The sequence below is a fragment of the Prunus persica genome, chromosome G3 (assembly GCF_000346465.2).
Source record: "Prunus persica cultivar Lovell chromosome G3, Prunus_persica_NCBIv2, whole genome shotgun sequence".
Taxonomy (NCBI): Eukaryota; Viridiplantae; Streptophyta; class Magnoliopsida; order Rosales; family Rosaceae; genus Prunus; species Prunus persica.
Window position 1 is genome coordinate 23,178,224 of NC_034011.1, and position 19,134 is coordinate 23,197,357.

Consider the following 19,134-nt stretch of genomic DNA (forward strand, 5'->3'; position numbering starts at 1 on the left):
TCTTATCAATACTAATAGTTTTTCTAAACTGCCTAACAAGTCTAACAATATATAAACAACTTTATTATTTAATCTTCTGACACGTGACAGCACTGAGACCATTGATATCTTTACATCCAACATGTCCAACATTGTGCTTATATTTCCCGCACCTTCTCAACAAATTATAATACTCCCAACATCATGCTTATATTTTTCTACATTTTTCACTGATTAGCGAGTTGATTATTCTATCTTGTCATATATTCTTGCATCCTACTATCCATTGTTTAAAGTGAACTTGACCAAAAAAATGATAAGCTATATATGGAGGTCTAGTCTATGTTTCATTGACAATCCATGGGGCCTGCAACGTTGTTTACTTGTGTCAGGGGGTAGCTCACTTTCAATTAGCTCCCTATCTTTTTTTTTTTTTTATAGAAAATTAAGAATATGAACTTTCTTTTTTTTCGCCAATTTCCCCCTTACTGTCTAAATCCTCAACATTTCATCCAATTTGTCGTTAAATATGAGGGTAAATTGGTCATATCTATGTGAAAATGAAATAAAATAATTTAAAATTTGAAATAATAATAATAATAGAAATATAAGGTAAACAATCCAAATTCTGAATTAAACCCAACAAAATGCGTTCACAGATTCAAAAACTAGACCTACAACTGGATAGAAAGTAAACAACCCAAATTAAAGAGTATCAAACGAGTTTCAAAGATAAAGCAAATGACATAAAATACTTAACCTTGAACTTCACTTCATCCTTCACCTTCTTCTTTTTCTTCTTCCTCAGCACCTTCTTCGTCTTCATCGTCGCCCTCATAATTCAACCCATATCTCGCATTCAGATAATCTACAATCTCTGACGTCAGAATCAATTTATCCGCATTCAAAATATCAAACAAATTCAAAGTCCTCGGAGTCAACATCTTCAAAGTCCCAATATTTCTACGCGAAAGTCTCACATTGTCCGCGCTCGACCTCCCTCATCAAAAAGGTCGTCTTCTCGTTCGGGTCCAATCCCCACCTCTCTTCATCTTCGCAATGAACTCCTTCGTCTTCGAATTCTCGAACTCGTCGCTGAAATCCTTAACCACGATCGTGTTCTTTGCCGTGCTAGCTATCGTCATCGAAATCGCGAGCCTCTTCTGCTAAAATATGAAAACTATGAGAGAATATTTGTTTGTGGGAATTTTCTGTGTATTTTTCTCCTTGTAGAAGGTCATATTTATAATACAACGAAACCTAAATGGACAAGTAAATAATAAATTCCTAAATCTATTTACAGTAGGAAATCAGGAATTAAAGTAAATCAATTACAATTATAATAGGAATTCTTGGTGTGTAAGGAAAGTAAGTCAATATCTACAAGTCACGCCAACACTCCCCCTCACGTTGGTGCATAGATGTCGCAAATGCCCAACTGATCCAGTGAATTGTGGAATGCTTTACTGGAAATCGTCATTGTCAAAATATCCGCAAATTGATCCTTGGATTTCACAAAAGGAAACTGAAACACTTTAGCCTCAAGCTTCTGTTTAATGAAGTGTCGATCCACCTCAACATGTTTGGTACGATCATGCTGAACCGAATTCTATGCAATGGCTATAGCAGCCTTGTTATCACAAAAGATATTCATTGTGGATGTAGGTTTATACCAAAGTTCAGTAAGCAACTTTCTTAACCAAAGAAGTTCACAAATCCCTTTAGTCATGCCTCTGAACTCAGCTTCTGCACTGGATAAAGCTACTACATTCTGTTTCTTGCTCCACCATGTCACCAAATTACCTCCCACGAATGTGAAGTAACCTGATGTGAATTTTCTATCTGTTACATTACCTACCCAATCTGCATCTGAATAACTATCAATATTTAGATGACCATGCTTTGAGAACATAAGTCATTTTCTAGGTGCAGACTTCAAATATCTAAGTATCCGAAGAATTGCATTCATGTGGTCTTCACTTGGAGAGTGCATAAATTGACTGACAACGCTCACTGCATAAGCAATGTCTGGTCGAGTATGTGACAAATAGATCAATCTTCCCACTAACCTTTGGTATCTGTCTTTGTTAGTTGGAACTTGATCTGGATATTCTCAAAGATGATGATTCTGAACAATAGGAGTGTCCGCAGGTTTGCAATCTAGCATTCCTGTGTCTGTAAATAAGTCCAAGACATATTTCCTTTGAGAGAGAAATATGCCTTGCTGCGATCGAGCCACCTCAATCCCCAAGAAATACTTGAGTCCGCCTAGATCCTTCATCTCAAACTCAATAGCCAAATAGTTTTGTAGCTGTGATATTTCATGTTTATCATTCCCAGTAATAATCATATCATCAACATAGATTATTAATGATGTTACCTTCCCTTTTCGATGTTTCAAGAACAGAGTATGATCTGAGTTGCACTGTTTGAAACCACTGTTCTTCATTGCCATGGTGAACTGTCCAAACCATGCATGTGGTGACTGTTTCAATCCGTACAATACTTTTCGTAACATGCAAACTGTTCCAGTTTGAGTAATATTATATCCAGGAGGAATGTCCATGTACACCTTCTCCATGAGTTCGCCATGTAGAAAAGCATTCTTTACATCAAACTGGTGCAGTGGCCAATCCAAATTAGTTGCAAGAGACAATAAGACTCTGACGGTGTTTAACTTTGCAACTGGAGCGAAGGTTTCTTCATAGTTTATACCATAGGTCTGTGTGTACCCTTTTGCCACAAGTCTTGCCTTGTATCGCTCGATAGATCCATCTGCATTGTGTTTTATAGTAAACACCCATCTACATCCGATATTCTTTTTTCCTCGTGGTATAGTTTCCAATGTCCAAATCTGATTTTTCTCAAGAGCTTTCATCTCCTCTTTTATAGCTTGGACCCACTTAGGATCTTTCAATGCTTCAGAGACCTTGGTTGGAATATGGATAGCAGACAACTGATGCACAAAAGCCTTGAGTGGTTTAGACAGCTTCTCAGTTGATACATGATTTGCAATTGGATACTTAGATGTCTTGCCATTATCAGGTGAATAACAGTTTGGTGGCTTCCCACGATTTTGCCTGAAAGGTAATTGATATCTAATAGTTTTATCCTCTAAATGCACAAGTCTAGTAAGAGTAGTTACCTCAAGGATATTCTCATGAGATTGGTCTGTTGGTACTGTTGAGTTAGAGAGGGGTCTTCATGTTGTTGTTCTGTATTGTCTATAGGTGTGAGACTCGGATCATAAATATCTTCACATGGATCTGATAGGTCAGGCAATTGATCGCTATGAATGGGCGATTGATCGCTTTTCAGCAGAGAGTAATCTCATACTCCAAACTCGGGATAATCGATCATTTCTGTACATAGGAGAATTTCTTCGTTTTCTAAGTTGCTCCAATTCTGCTCTTCACTTCGTTTCTCCCCCTAAAGCGTAGAATTAGATGATGGGTCATGAAAGAACAATTCAGATTCTAGAAAGGTCACATCCAAAGTGACATAGGTACGTCGAGTAGGAGGGTGATAACAGCGGTAGCCTTTTTGATGAGTGACATAACCCAAAAAAATACAACGAAGCGCACAAAGATCAAGTTTGCTACGTTGATTTTTGTAGAGATGAACGAAAGCCACACATCTAAAGATTCGGGGTGTGAGTACCAAAACAGAGGGCAGAGGTCTGTGTTGCGCAAGCACTTGTAAGGGAGTTTTAAAGGTCAATACACTAGAAGGGATGCGGTTGATTAGGTGAATGGCGATGACAATAGTGTCATCCTAGTGATGGCGAGGAACATGAGTGCCAATCAGAAGTGCTCGGGTGGTTTCAAGAAGATGTCGATTCTTTCATTCTGCAACACCATTTTGTTGGGGTGTCTGAGGACAAGTCGTCTCATGGATAATTCCATGTTGTTGGAAGTAAGTCTGAAAGTCATGATTGACAAATTCTCAAACATTGTATAATCGAAGAATCTGGATTTGAGCATTAAACTGAGTTTTCATCTGTTTGTGGAAGGACTGAAAACCAGTGTTGAGGCCCCAAAAAGTCACAGGAAGCCGAAAGACATTTAAAGCCCAATATAATATATAATTTCGGTCATGAGTTAATCCAAGCTATATTTTGGGATTTAATTCATTAAATAAATATAGAAATATTGTACATGCCATGCCAAACTAATAAAAATTCTTTATATATATATATTTTTTAATATTATAGGAATTGTATATATAGTATAGCGTGCTGAGTATTTGCACAAGAGTGTGTCCGGTGAGGTTGGCTAGAGCGCATATTCCTTTAAAAAAAGGGCAAGAGTTCGATCTATTTGCCTATTTTTATATTATTTTTGCATTATAATTATAACTACAAACTTTACATAATTATAAAAATAAAAATAAAAATAAAAATAAAAACAGAAAGCCTTTTAAAAACAGGAAACATCGAAGCTCAACTGCAAGAGTATATATATCCCCCAAACTATCGTTCTTAAAAATTAATATATATATATATATATATATATATATATGTTTCTCCTCCAAGAAAAGTACTTTCTTCATTTAAAAAAAAAACAAAACAAAAAACTTCATGGCTTATTCTTTCTCTTAAACTCTGATTTTCTGGTAAATAATCATCATTATTCATCAATCTCTCTTTGGTTCTTTTTCAATTCTTTGACAATTTTTGTTATTCTTTCAATTTCAAGAATTTCAACACCAAAAAGAGAAAACCCTAATTCCTAAATTCATAAAGACCACTCAAAATCAAATAGTCATATTCAAATCTCAATTTAAATTTAGGTATGTATCTAAATTTCAATGTATTCTATTTATTACATGACTTATTTTATTAAATTATTATCATGTTGATGATTGGTTATATGAGAATATAGTTTGTAGAAATATTTATCTATTTCTTGCTGGAGTTTTCTTCCAGGTTATAGGGTTTTGGAATTTTTCTTTGTAATCTAAATATGCCACCTACTAGAAAATATGTTTCTGGATATACAAACGACTTAGAAAAAGAAAATTCGAGGAATTGACTCAATCTCAAAGAGGAGCTCTTAAAGATTCATTGTTGCTTTTGTGTTTAATGCAATTTAATCTAATTTGTTAATGACATTTGTGTGCAACTACTCTTTAATTTGTGATGAACAATTTTTTTTCCTATTAAACACATATTTCTTATTGGAGGCAGCAAGGGACCTTATAGGGGCACAAGAAGCTTATTTTTGTACCAAACATTTTACTTTATCAAATGTAAACATTTAAATTTTTACTAATTTGATTTCTGATTGTCATTACATATTTATTGATGGTGACTTTTAGTTATAAAAAAATTGTTTATGACATGAAATTATGGCAAATTTTTATTTATAGTATTTTCATATTAGATTATGTGAGGTTCCAATTTAAGTTTCGCATAGGGCCCTCAAAATCTCAAAAACGGCCCAATTGTTTAATTTTTGAGTCTGGCACGTTCACATGCCCAACTGTCATACGAAGAATGGGCATGGTCCAAGTCATTTGCCAAGTATTTTTCTTTTCCTTTTCTATACAAGAAACTTTGAAAGAATTTGTATGTGAGTGAGAATCAGGATGTTCATTTTTCTTTCTTCTTGTGATACTTATCGTGAGAAACATATTTTGAAAGGATCCGCTCCGAATTTTCTCAAAACCCTAGACGAACCCTTTGGAATTCCTGACATTACCCCGATGCCAGGCCCACTTACTAAAAACCGAGACTTCCTGCCGAAATTTTGGCAGAGTCTCCCCTATAAATTGGACATTTCTCAAAATTTATACCTGCATAAAAACGCATTTAATATTCCCAACTGGCAGCATGCACAATATAATTTCATGCAATTCACACAAATGGCCTTCGGCCTTCCAATAATTCTTAACCAACTACCAAACAATTCAAATACCAATTATGACTAACATTTAATCTGCGGCTGCACCTAATAACCTTAGGCTGCCTACGTACCCTCCTTGAGGGATCAAGCCACACGTAGTTCTTTCATAAAATCCAATTCCACACATCGGCGATACCTTATTTCATTTCTTTGTATTTCACATATTCTCCCCATACGCCGGTACAACCAACGCCACGTATGGGGCCTGTCAACACGCCGGATAACCTACGCCACGTGCGACCATGCCATACTATCATTATATCTCCTCATACGCCGGTACAACCAACGCCACGTATGGGGTCTGTCTCAACGCCGGATAACCTACGCCACGTGAGACCTGCACATCATATCACATAACTTCCCATACGCCGGTACAACCAACGCCACGTATGGGGCCTGTCCCAACGCCGGATAACCTACGCCACGCGGGACCTCAACATCATATCACAAATCTCCCCATACGCTGGTACAACCAACGCCACGTATGGGGTCTGTCGACACGCCGGATAACCTACGCCACGTGCGACCTCAACACAATATCACAATATTTCTCCATACGCTGGTACAACCAACGCCACGTATGGGGCCTGTCTCAACTCCGGATAACCTACGCCACGTGAGACCTGAACATCATATTACAAATCTCCCCATACGCCGGTACAACCAATGCCACGTATGGGGTCTGTCCCAACGCCGGATAACCTACGCCACGCGGGACCTAATTTTTACTTGGTGGTGCTTGTAGTGAATCCAAAATCCGGGGAGGTACCTAAGGTAGTGCGTATAGCACTCCAAACTGACATTCTAGACTCTTTTGTACTCTTGTACAAACTTATTATAATTATAATAATAAACATTAATTCTAATATTGTGTAACCCTCCACAATAGTCTAGCACCCGATAATCTCCCCTGGAGAGGTGAGACTACTTCGGGTGACTCACGGTCAACCAAGGGTCAAACTACTCTAACCCTGGTCAAACGGACCTGCGGAACCCACGACCTCCAATTTCCGATCCGGAAGTCCCTATGGGTTCTACCAGGTATAGGACACTTGTCCTGCGAGTTTGGTTTAGATCGGACGGTCGGATTGTTCACGATCGCACGATCTAACAATTAATATAAAATATAAACTTTAAAATTATTATTCGGAACATCCGGGGCTCCGATTCACAATCCGTGAATTCCTACACGATCCTAGAATTACCTAGATTAACATATATTAAATTTGGGACCATCCAACGGTCCCAACCTATCGAACCCGGATAACGTGCAACATGCGAATATCCGTTCGATAGTCAAACGACGTCCGAATTGAGATCCGCGAAATCCTACGCACTCGTGACAACCTAAGGATCTCATCGGAACACAGTGCTACTTTTTCTACAGTTCCCAGGTGCTTCCGCATGCGCCGGCAGCGCGTGGGTGCTCAAAGCGATAACGCTTCGCCGAAAAATCTCAAAACCACGGCTCCAAACTCCTACCCTAGGTATAACACCCTATTTGGAGCCACTTTTGTTCTTGAACCCACCCCAAAAACTGACCGGAAGTGGCCGAACACGGCGGCCGAAGTTCGGTCGATTTTGAATTCGAAAATCGAATTGTCTACGCTAAGAATCGATCTAATCCTACCCAACCATCAGCTAGAGCATGCAGAAGGGATGAATTTCCATACCTTGATCGCCAGAAATAGCGGCCGGAGGAGGGAGATCGGCGGCCGTGAAGATCGGGCGACATCCGGGTGAAAATCGCCATTTTCCGGCGACTGGAGCGGCGGCCGATGTCGGGGAAGGGCCGGGTCGTGACGCCGAGGCCGAGCCGGTCCTTTTGGTACCGGCCCCGTCCGCAGACGCGGCCGGTGGCCGGAGTTACGAGGAGAGAGAGAGAGAGAGAGAGAGAGAGAGAGAGAGAGAGAGAGAGAAATCAGATTTTATAAAAAATTCTATTTTGAAATATTTACGATTATGCCACTGGGCTTCTTTTGACCATAACTCTCTCGTTACAACTCCGATTCGAGCCCACTACGTGTCTATGAACTCGTCTCAGTACGACCTATCCAAAAATACAAGTCACGGTCCCAAACTCTCTCCGGTTAAAAATATGACTAAAATATCCTTAAATAATTAAATAATTAAATAAGGGTTAAATTTGGAGAAATTTGGGGTCGGGGTGTTACATATTTGGTGGTTACTTGGTCAACATTACCAGAAGACAGTTTTTTGAAAATAGAAACCGGGACTTGGGTTTGCTCTTTATCATCATTATCACTATTTCATGATTTCAATGAACCACAAGTGTTTTTTTTTTTTTTTTTGGGGTAGGGGGGTTACACGGGACTGGCGTTCCAAAGAGCCTATAAGAAAGGAATGGTTCTTTGGATTTCCTTTGCTTTCTCTTGCAGCAATGTTGAGAATTAAAGAGAGCCTATTGTTTTCGTAAAAGATCAAGACACCCAACAAAGAAAAAGTAAAAGAAAATAGGAATAAAGTAGAGGCTCGAGATGAAGAAAGCTTGAAGCAACCTCAAAAAAAGATGAAGCTTCTTCAAAACAAATTAGGCATTTTGATCTAACACACACAAAATTAAACGTTCTCTGGCTTCTTCTAGTATCGATCCCAAACTTTTTTGTCTCCCTATGTACACTAAATTTAGATCTTCATCTATATTCAATTGCGAATTGGTGTCTATTGTTCGTTGTGAACGACTGAAAGTATTTATTCACAAGCAGAATCCTATGGAAAGATGTTTAGTTTCTCCTTATACAATAATTAAAAAGAAAAAGAAAAGAATAATACTAGTCTTACAACATTTTTATACCACAATTTCATACCACATGATGTGGCATCTGATGTGTACATACCACATCATGTAAAATACTAGTTTCTATTTTTCTAATTTTATTTATTAAAATACACTTCATTTATTTTATTGATGTGGCATATGATATGGACATGCCACATCATGTGGTATAGAAATGTGGGATAAATATGTGGTAAGTGTAGCATTACTAAAAAAAAAAAATCCTTCAAAATGGTACTGGTATCTGTAATTAATGGTGGTATACGATAACTTGGATTCTTAACAAGCTAGCTTGTTTAAAGCCCATTTAATATTTTATATATTTTTAGAGAAAAATAAAATAAAATAATTATATTTATATTTATATCTTAAATTAAGTTTGATTATTTCATTTTTGTAATTATATATTTTAAAAATCAGTGTTTTGTTTATAAAAATGCTAAACAAATAAAAGGAAGTGTCATGAGCGCATGCAACAATCTTTGAAGTTTGCTTATTATTTACAGCAAAGCATTGAAGATGCTCTAACGTCGACGAAATTTCCTGCACTGGAACTCTCTTTACTACATTACTCTTATGGTAAATGTCTTTAATTACTATGTTCACACATGCCAGAGGGGCATCGAGGTTTTGTCAAGTCCTTTGCTGATCTGTCATTTTTTATTTATTACTGATTTGTTGTCTATAGATCAATTCAGAAGTAAGTTTGTCTATATATAGTGTAAGCGCACATATAGATATAGTAGGGAATTTACAAGCTAGTTCTTGCTCCGCAGATTGAACATGGCAGCTTTAGTTTCCGCGATTACAACTCTTCAACTTCTTAACCAGCCAAAGCCGTCTCCTAAAGAAGGTATATATAAACTCATACTGGATTTTATGTTTTCTTCATTTTGAATTCAAAAATCGGAAGTTGATTTTGTTAGACCAATTGAAATCGACCTTGTCGTCCTCCATCGTTGCTAGCGCGCAGAGAGAGAGAGAGAGAGAGAGAGAGAGAGAGAGAGAGAGTCGCTGACTAGAGAGAGAAAAATAGATGGTTTGAGTTGCAGGAGAGGAGAGGGAGCTATGAGAGAGAATGACTGGGTTTTGAGTTGCAGAGGCGGTGGACACAGAGAGTAGCGACTGCGGTGAAGGTTTTTTTAAGCCTCAAATTGAATGACAGCTGTCCATAAGTGATTGCGTGGAGAATTTACTTGAATTAATAATTAAAGGGTATTTTAGAAATAATGGTGGATGGAAAGATAGGATTGTTGTTTTTAAAATTTATATGGTGAGTAAGAAAATTAACGGAGGTGCAAATAGCAGCACTCTTTTTGTTTTTGTTTCTCAGTTCTCATTCTCAAAACAACCAACTCACAAAATAGGTATAATATATGATAGGACAAACTACACAAAACCCCCTAACTTATAGGGTCATTACGAGTTTATACCCGATTTTGGAGATATTTATCAGTACATACTCAACGTCACGAAAACCCTACAGTATGCCCCCTTCATTAGCCAAACCGTTAGTGAGTCTGTTAAGTGCTGTTGAGGCCCAAAAAATCCACGATTGGGGCCAAATAAATTCTCAGCCCAATACGACACCTTATTAAGAAAAGACTCAATTTGGAGCACACGAAAGAACGCCATGCACAAGTCACAGTTCACGTGCCATGCCAAATAAATAATCTGTCATGCTAAGGATTGAAATAAAGATCATAAAATACACTAGCTCTACGAGCCCATGCTAATTACCCCGTCAAGCATCATGATAAAAAGCATGCCACGCCATGCGAGAAATCATTATTTCCCACCCCAACCATGCTACAAGCCTAAGTAGGCCCAAATCACTCAAATGTCTAGGGCTTGCTTGAGTGGGTTGTGGTATGGATGGTAATGAATTGACATGAGGCCCATTGATGGGCCGAGAAATGGAAGTCCCAGGTTGCTTGGGAGCTCCGGGACTCAAGCCCATTTCTTAGGCCCAAACATGTGGGTGAGCATAGAAGAGAAAGTAGTCCATCATTTCAACCAAAATAGCCCAACAATTGATGAAGTTAGCCCATTTACTTGATAAACCAACTTATTGTCCTAGAAGGCCCAAGCAACCCAAGAAAACATCTGCAAATCTCCAGCACCTAGCTGAAAACAAAAGCCACGATGAAAGCCAAAATATCCATGTGTGTAAGTTGCTAGGAGGCTCCAGCACATGGGGGAATGAATCTGAACGTAAGCCATCAGAAAAACCAAGGGATACTTGAGCAAAACACCATTCAAACCAACGTACATACCTATTTCTTTCACCCCACTAGATCTAGCCATAGAAGAGGGAAGGAAAGAAGGAAAGAAGATGGTTGGGAATAGGAGTTCTCCACTGAGGCAGCTGCAGGAAGAGCATTGATCTCCAAAAATTCCTGTTTTTGTGCAATTGGGCAAAGAGAATTTCACCAAATAGGATAAGTCAGAGGAAGGGATGAGAAAGGAAGGAAAAAGTTTGGCCAAATTGGATAGAAACCATTAGGGTTTCTTGGAAAATAGTAGCTTCCAGCGGCTATAAAAAGGGTCACCTCCTACCCAACACACAAGACACATCCAGAGAGCAAGTTTTATCTCTCATCTCTGAAACCTCTGCAATTTCGAGCATCATCCTTCCATCTCTCCCCATTTTCCCTTTTGGTAAACTTTTTCAAAGTTTGATAGAGTTTTTGTCGAGCTGCCAGAAACTACCCAGCACACCCACTACTTCATCACTAGCTAAAACAACTACATCCAGAGAGCAAGCTTCCTCTCTCACATGCAAAACCCAGCAAAATTGAATTAAAAAATATTTAAAATATTTATGACTCAAAGAGTTGAAATTTTATAAAGAGCTCATAAAATAGTTTTATAGTGTTTTTAACTAAATTTTAACTAAAAATTTAGAGAGCATGATTATGAATGCTCATGTGTTAGCAAAAAAGTAACCCACGTGTTAGCAATCCCCATATATTTATTGAGGATTTTTTGGAAGAAATCCTCTTGATCAATTATAGTTATAAATGATATCAAATTGAAAGAAAAAAAAATTCAGAATCTCCAGAGAAATAGTTTAATGTATATCTTGGATTGTGTTGTTTTCTTAATAGGTATGCATATACCTTTTACGGGCAGCTACTATGATTTTCGTATGAATGTGCAACCTACAGAACATGATCAAAATAATCAAAGGAGTCCGATCCGCTCAGGTACATATATATGTATATACAGAGCTTTTATTGAGGGATCCCTCAAATATTATTTGAGGGACACCACTTGAAGGGCCCACTCCGGATTGTATTTCACTAATCCAAACAGTCTATTTTGTAGATACTCATTCAAAGATCATCTCTACAAAAAATCACTTAAATCCGATATCATTTGACCATTTAATTGAGTTATTAAAAATTTAGTACTTTCTTGAAGCACCGTGTTCATTAATTTTGTAGGACACAATTGGATGTCAAAACAGTTTTTAATTTGTCTAATTTTTTGTAAGGATGATCTATGAATGAAGACCTAAAAAATAGATGGTTTGGATCATTGAAAAAAAAATTATAGAGTACCCTAAACCGTCCCTTAAATAGAATTATTTAAAGGATCTCTCAATAGAAGAGGACTGTATATATATATATATATATAAAAATGTTCCAACTCTGAAATGTCGCTTGATTTGCGCTCCAGAAACCTTTGTTTTAACGTCATAAAACATCTTTTACTTAAGGTTTGTTTTGTAATTTGTATGTTTTTGGTTTTTAGTTTTTGAATACCAAAAAAAAAAAAATGGCAATAGTCACTATTATTTGGTGACATTTGCTGGGAATAATGGTGACTGTTGCAATTTTTTTTTGGTAGTGTTTTTTTGAAGATCGAGGAAAAATAGATATATAAGAAGAAAAAAAACCACTTTTTATTATCATTTACTGAAAATGTGCGGTGTATTTTGTATCCTGTTTTATATGTTCTTTTGCAACGCAGATATGGGTTTAATGCGACGACTAGTTACAAATCTCTCTAAAATTTAATGCGACGACTAGTTACAAATCTCCTTAAAATTTAATGCGACGACTAGTTACATCCACATTGTTGATTTCTTTTCCTTCACCATTTTCCTCTCAATCAGGTCTTTTACAACATTGTTAATTTTGTAAGCTTCTCGATGTCGATGAAGGAATCAAACGCACATATGACATGAAAGTGACAAGTCACCGAATCTATGAATTTCTACGTTATATGTCCAAAACGACGAGGTTTTTTACTGATGTAAAAGAAATTAAAAGTTGGGTGCGTACAGCGATCTTCCAAGCTGTAGAACGAGGGCATGTGGCGTTTATTTCTCATATATGTGCTGACAATTCAAACCTCTGGCGTATCACTGATTCAAAAGGCAGGACCATTTTTCACTTTGCAATTGAACGTCGTCAAGCACGGGTTTATAGTCTTATATATCTGCTCCATGAAAACAAGAGAGAGCTTATAGCAGGTGCTGTTGATAAGCTTGGAAACACACTGCTAGATTTAGCAGTTAGTTTCTCCCCTTCTACACTGAAGGTTCAAGGTGCAGCTGTACAAATGAAAAGTGAAATAGAATGGTTCAAGGTTAGAAATTCTGATGACTCGTAATGTTTTGCAAGTTACTGTTGAAATTCATACTAAATAGAATGGTTGGTTCAAGGTGCAGCTTTACATACTAAGTTGAAATTCATATCAAACCAATATATGAGAAGTTGCATATATAAACTGCCATGGTCAAATTAACTATCCAGTATATATGTGGCTTCAAACTCGGTTGGGATAAGTATGAAGTTCAATATTTCTTTTATAAAATCACATTGAAGACAGTATTCCTTCATAAACTAAACTAAACTTTAAGCATTATTAACCAAAAATAAGCTTTCTTTTGTTTTTAGTTGACAACTGAGTCTCACTGTCAAGGTATGCCGGACAAGAATGTTAACTGTACCATAGCAACCGTGGCCTTAATCCCTTTCTAGTAGTCACAGAAAAGTCGTAACACAACAGAATCTGCAAAATTAAACTTCGAACACCAGAAAATGAATCGTTAGATTATTTCTAGAGGAAGGACAAAGACTCAAAACAGGCAAAAAATAATTTGTAATAACAAAGAGTTCATGGCGATATAATCAATTGTCTTCTTGTTCAATGAAATGCAGGAGGTGGAGAGTATAGTACCTCTCAAAGTTCGTGAGGCAGTGACTGCTAAGTGTGGATTAACAACACGAGCTATTTACCAAAAACCACAAGGAATTGATGAAGGAGGGAGAAAATTCAATGTAAGGGGCAGCAACTTCTTGTACAGTTGTAGGTGCTCTCATAGTTACCATCATGTTCGCTGCAGCCTTTACAGTTCCTGGTGGAAACAATCAGAACTCAGGTTTTCCCATAATTTTTATAGTTTCAGATGCTATCTCCCTATTTTCTTCCACGACTTCAGTAATGATATTCTTAGGAATCCTCACATCACGTTATGCCCAGGACGATTTCCTCAAATCCCTACGCACAAAAATGTTGTTAGGCCTTCTCACTCTTTTTCTGTCTATCGTCACCATGATGATTGCCTTTTATTGTTCTCTCATCATTTTGCTTCATGGAAAATTTAGGATTATTCTTCCACTTATTCTGCTTTCTAGTTTTCCAATTACCACATTTTTATGGATGCAATTCCCCTTCCTTGTTAAGAGTTTCAATTCTACTTATCGAGGGGAATTATTTTCCAGGCAAATTTGGTTAGGTCAATTAAAATTCCTTTCGTAATCTGGTGTTTGGAATTTCTATTTGCTACGTTTTAAGAAACTTGTAAGAAAATAACAATATTTGTACTTGAATTTTACAATAAAATCGAACTGCAATTTATTTTTGTGTTATTTGCAAGTAAATCCTTGGGGCTCTTAGATATGGGTCCAATTTGAAGAATACAGTTTGATTGCAGGATAGTAATTGTTACCTATTTATTCCACTCCTAAAGCCCAGTCATGCAGCCACCTAAGCAAATAGTGTGGCCACAAATTTTAATTTATTTACAACTACTGCCATTATATACAAACGGAAAGTAGAAGGTTTCACCAAATTGCATATCTCAGATCCCCCAAATCGCAGAAATTCCAAAAGTGATCCTCTGTTTTTGCCAATTTTCACTGATTTTTTGGTTCCTTAATGGGAAGATTTGTGGGTTCCTTCTAATAATTCACGATTACATATGGAATAACCCAAATTTTTTGGGTTATCAAAAACTGTGGCATCAATTGAAGTTTCTGTATCCCAGGTAAATTCTCTCATTCAGGGTATGTCAATTTTTTGGATTATCAAAAACTGTGGGTTCCTTTTCTGTTATGGTTTGTTGGAGGGAGGACTTTTCATCTCTTTGAATTGTTTGTTAAGAGTGGAAATATAAAGAGGAGATAAAGTCAGAGAGATTCTTGTAAGACCATCGTCGGTTGATTAGGCGCTACCATGCTAGTTTAAGTCGGTTTGCAGTGATGATCTCTTTCTTTGATTGAAGCTTCCTTGATCTGTCATTTCAAATGTTATAGTTACAGAATGACTGATGTTCCCAATTTTGTAATAGAGAAATATCATAACTGGGTTTAATCATCATCTAAAACCTCTAACAGTGTACCAATGGCGCAGGTACTTTACACAGTGGCTTAATATGGGACTTCACGGAGAACCTAGCCTACAGGTAACTTGTGAAAGTGTACCTATGACATAGGTATTTGACACATTGCTTGGGATTATCTTCTTCGATGTTTGGCATATACATGTGACCTAGGTACTGTGTCGGCGATTACCTATACGACAGGAGCTTACCTATACAATAGGTTGTAAACCCAGAACAAGAGTGAGAGCATAACTTTTTTGCCTTTTTATTTATGAATCTAAGTTATAGGTAACATACGCTTTACCACTTATCTTTTTTATGTGCCGGAGATATATGTAGCATATACTGTCCGACTTATGTTTTTATGCACCTAAGTTATAGGTAATTTAATATTCTGCTTGTTTATTTTTCCACCTTACTTATAGGTAAGATGTTTTGTGGTTTGTTCAGCCTATGATGTAAATATATTATCCCATGGTATAGATATATTGTCCTATTGTCCATCGTATAGGTATAATATGTGGGTTTGTCTTTTATTGATTAAATGGTATATATTAGGTAAATATTAACAAGGAAAGAATTCAAAATTCAATTTCAAGGAAATTATGCATTAAATTTAGATTTTCAATATGTTTTTCTTATTTATCTCAAATGATAAAATTGACACAACAAAAAAAGTAAATAAAGTCCAAGGACCTACATCTAAAACTAAAACGCGTGGACTAAATCCAATACTAGCTAATCATTTTGGACCTAGATCTAAGAACTATTTTTTTGTTTGCTAAGAAACAGGGCATAATAATAATGATGAGAGCGATGTGAAGTATGATCCTTTGTACGATAGTTTGAAGCGTGGTGATTGGAATGCTGCAAAGGAGTTTATTGATCGACACCCCGGTGCACTAACATATAGAGGTTCATCAAGCGGTGGAACAGCTCTTCACGAGGCAATCGAGAGGAAGCAGTTACACATTGTGGAAGAGTTGTTGAAGCTGATGACAGAAAAGGACTTGGAAATTGATGATGACCTTGGTTTCACAGCTTTTTTCTATGCTTTGCTAAAAGGAATGGCCGCAATAGTTGCCAAAATGGTTAAAAAGAACAAGAATTTAGTTACCAAGCGTTTTACCAACTCAAAAGATAGGACTCCAGTTTTAGTCGCTTGTGGTTGGGGCCACTGGGAAATAGCTCGCTTTCTCTATTCTCGCACTCCAATCCATGTTTTGACTCAAGATAAGAACGGCCGCGACGGTGCTCAACTTATTTCCTATTGCTTTGTCCACAGAAATAAATTGGGTAATTTTGACATCATTTTGAAATATATATATATATATATATATAACCAATTATAGTATATGTTGATTTGTGGTTGCTTATATGATGAACCAACTATAATATAGATATTGGATGGGATTTGCTTCAGAAGTACCCAAAATTGGCCCTTACTGAAAATTACTCGCTGGGGCACTCCCCTCTAAATACACTGGCTGGTTTGCATTCTGCATTTCCAAGTGAAGTTCGCCTAAGTTGTTGGCAGCGCTTGATCTATAACAGTTAGTATTTTGTATTCTATTCTCTCTTCTCTTTGTAGATCAAACTAAATTTTTCATGTTAAAGTTATATATAGTGAGATGTAGCAACTAAATATATATGTCTGATTTGATTTATTTTGTATTGCAAGAATAATCGATTTGAGACTGAAAAAAAAGTATATATTAATTATATTAATACGAAATGAACCTTACAAGAGCTTTCTATTTTTTCTCTATATATATTCATTAGATTTCATTAGATTTATTATGTATATATGAAGGAGTGCAAGTCTGAATATTCATTGGCTTTCATTGTTCACAAGACAGTGTCTTCACACACACACAAATATTCAGACAAGTAGGAAAATGTATTGATTGGATTGTGTTGCTTTCTCTTTAGATATACACGTACAACAACCTCAACCTGTTCCTATCAACTCTGATGTTTGCGTAAATTTTGAAGAACTAGAAGATGACAAAAGAAATCGAAGGGATCTCATTTCCTCAGGTACGTTACCATTTTCTTCTTGGCTTTCAATATTGAATCCTTTGTTATATTTTATATTAAAAAAAGCACATTGAAAGTACACTGTGTTCAAAATGTTCATCATACACGTACCACTAGTATATATAGAGTATAGCAGTCGAAGTAAAAAAGTTCTATAAACATTTTTGTATGTTTTTCTTTCTTTTTTGTTTTTGTTTTGCCAACATCTACTGATTTCGCAATGCAGTTATCGGTCCAAGGAGTTGTTAAGAATCTTCTCAAACTGTTAGGTACGCTAACTATATGCAACATTATTGATTTTTGGTTTAATTCTCACTTTTGTAATACGTTGTAGATTAATATTGTTTTCACTGTTAACCTAGGAATCCATGACTTGCATGAAATCAGACTGGGCCATGACCGAAATCTTCAAATTCTACGGCTCGTGTGTGACGTGGTAAAACGTACAAATCTTTACCGGAAGCAAACTGACTTCATGGAAACGGCAATCTTCCGAGCTGTAGAACGAGGAAAAGTGGAGTTTATTAGGGAGACGTGTAAGGCGAATCCAAGAATCCCACTAATGACGATGGATGAAAGAGGCAGATCAATATTTCATTATGCCGTTGAATGTCGTCAAGAAAAAGTTTTTAATCTTATATATGGGATTAATGAATATGATAGGAATGCTATCTTAAAGCATGCATATAGGTTTAACAATACTATCCTACATGCAGCAGGGAGTTTATCTGCACATCTTAATCATATTCAAGGTGCAGCTTTGCAAATGCAAAGAGAGCTACAATGGTTCAAGGTCAGATTTTCTCACTTTATATTACATATATGTAGCCTTAGACAATTACTTTGTTACATATACCTATTGGCTACATATGTGATGTGAGTATTTTTTAATAAAATGTAGGAGGTGGAGCGTATTTTATCCCCCCGGGACTTTGAAGTTATAAATTCTACTGAGAAAATGACAGCATAAGAAATATTCATCAAGAACCACAAAGCATTGATGAAGGAAGGAGAAGAGTCGATGAAAGGGACAGCAACTTCTTGCACAGTCGTAGGTGCTCTCATTGTTACCATTATGTTTGCTGCTGCATTTACAGTTCCTGGTGGAAGCAATCAAGATACAGGTTTTCCCACCTTCTTAAGAAAGAAGATCTTTAGGGTTTTTCTAATTTCAGATTCTATATCACTCTTTTTTTCGACGACATCAGTGATGATATTCTTGGGAATTCTCACATCACGTTATGCAGAAGATGATTTCCTCAAGTCTTTGCCCACAAAAATGCTATTAGGCCTTTTCACCCTCTTTTTATCTATCGCCGCCATGATGGTTGCTTTTTCTTCAACTCTTTTTATTATGCTGGAGGGAGAATCATGGGTATCTATTCCAATCCTTTTGCTTGCCGGCGTTCCAATCACCTCGTTTGTGTGGATGCAATTCCCACTCTTTCTTGACATTTTAATGTTTACCTATGGAAGAGGAATATTTTGCAGAGCCTGGGAATAAAATCCTGATTATGCTGTGTGATGTTTGTTAATGTATGCATTTTGAGTTATTTCTTTTGGCTTCCCTTGACAATTTTGTAATAGGATTTTTATTGTTTTTATCAAGCTCAAGCTTGGTTTAAGAATAGCTTCTCTAGGTGTTCTTAAACTAACATCTATCCTATGGAGGTTCAAGCAATTTGACAAAGGTAAGTATGCATTACATATCATGGCATTAAAACTGTTTTCATAAAATGATGACTAGTCATCTGTTTCTCGTATGACTAGTCATCCTTGCTCTGTAGGAATTC

General features: G+C 36.7%; 1 protein-coding gene across 1 annotated transcript; it reads left to right on the forward strand.

Annotated features, from left to right (window-relative positions):
• On the forward strand, nucleotides 14,774-18,867 carry LOC18783966. Its single transcript, XM_020558761.1, has 8 exons — nucleotides 14,774-14,965; nucleotides 15,331-15,541; nucleotides 16,094-16,597; nucleotides 16,702-16,854; nucleotides 17,234-17,341; nucleotides 17,568-17,610; nucleotides 17,704-18,134; nucleotides 18,243-18,867. Exons 5-8 carry the CDS (start codon nucleotides 17,306-17,308, stop codon nucleotides 18,309-18,311), a joined length of 579 nt encoding a protein of 192 aa, XP_020414350.1. The 5' UTR covers nucleotides 14,774-14,965; nucleotides 15,331-15,541; nucleotides 16,094-16,597; nucleotides 16,702-16,854; nucleotides 17,234-17,305; the 3' UTR covers nucleotides 18,312-18,867.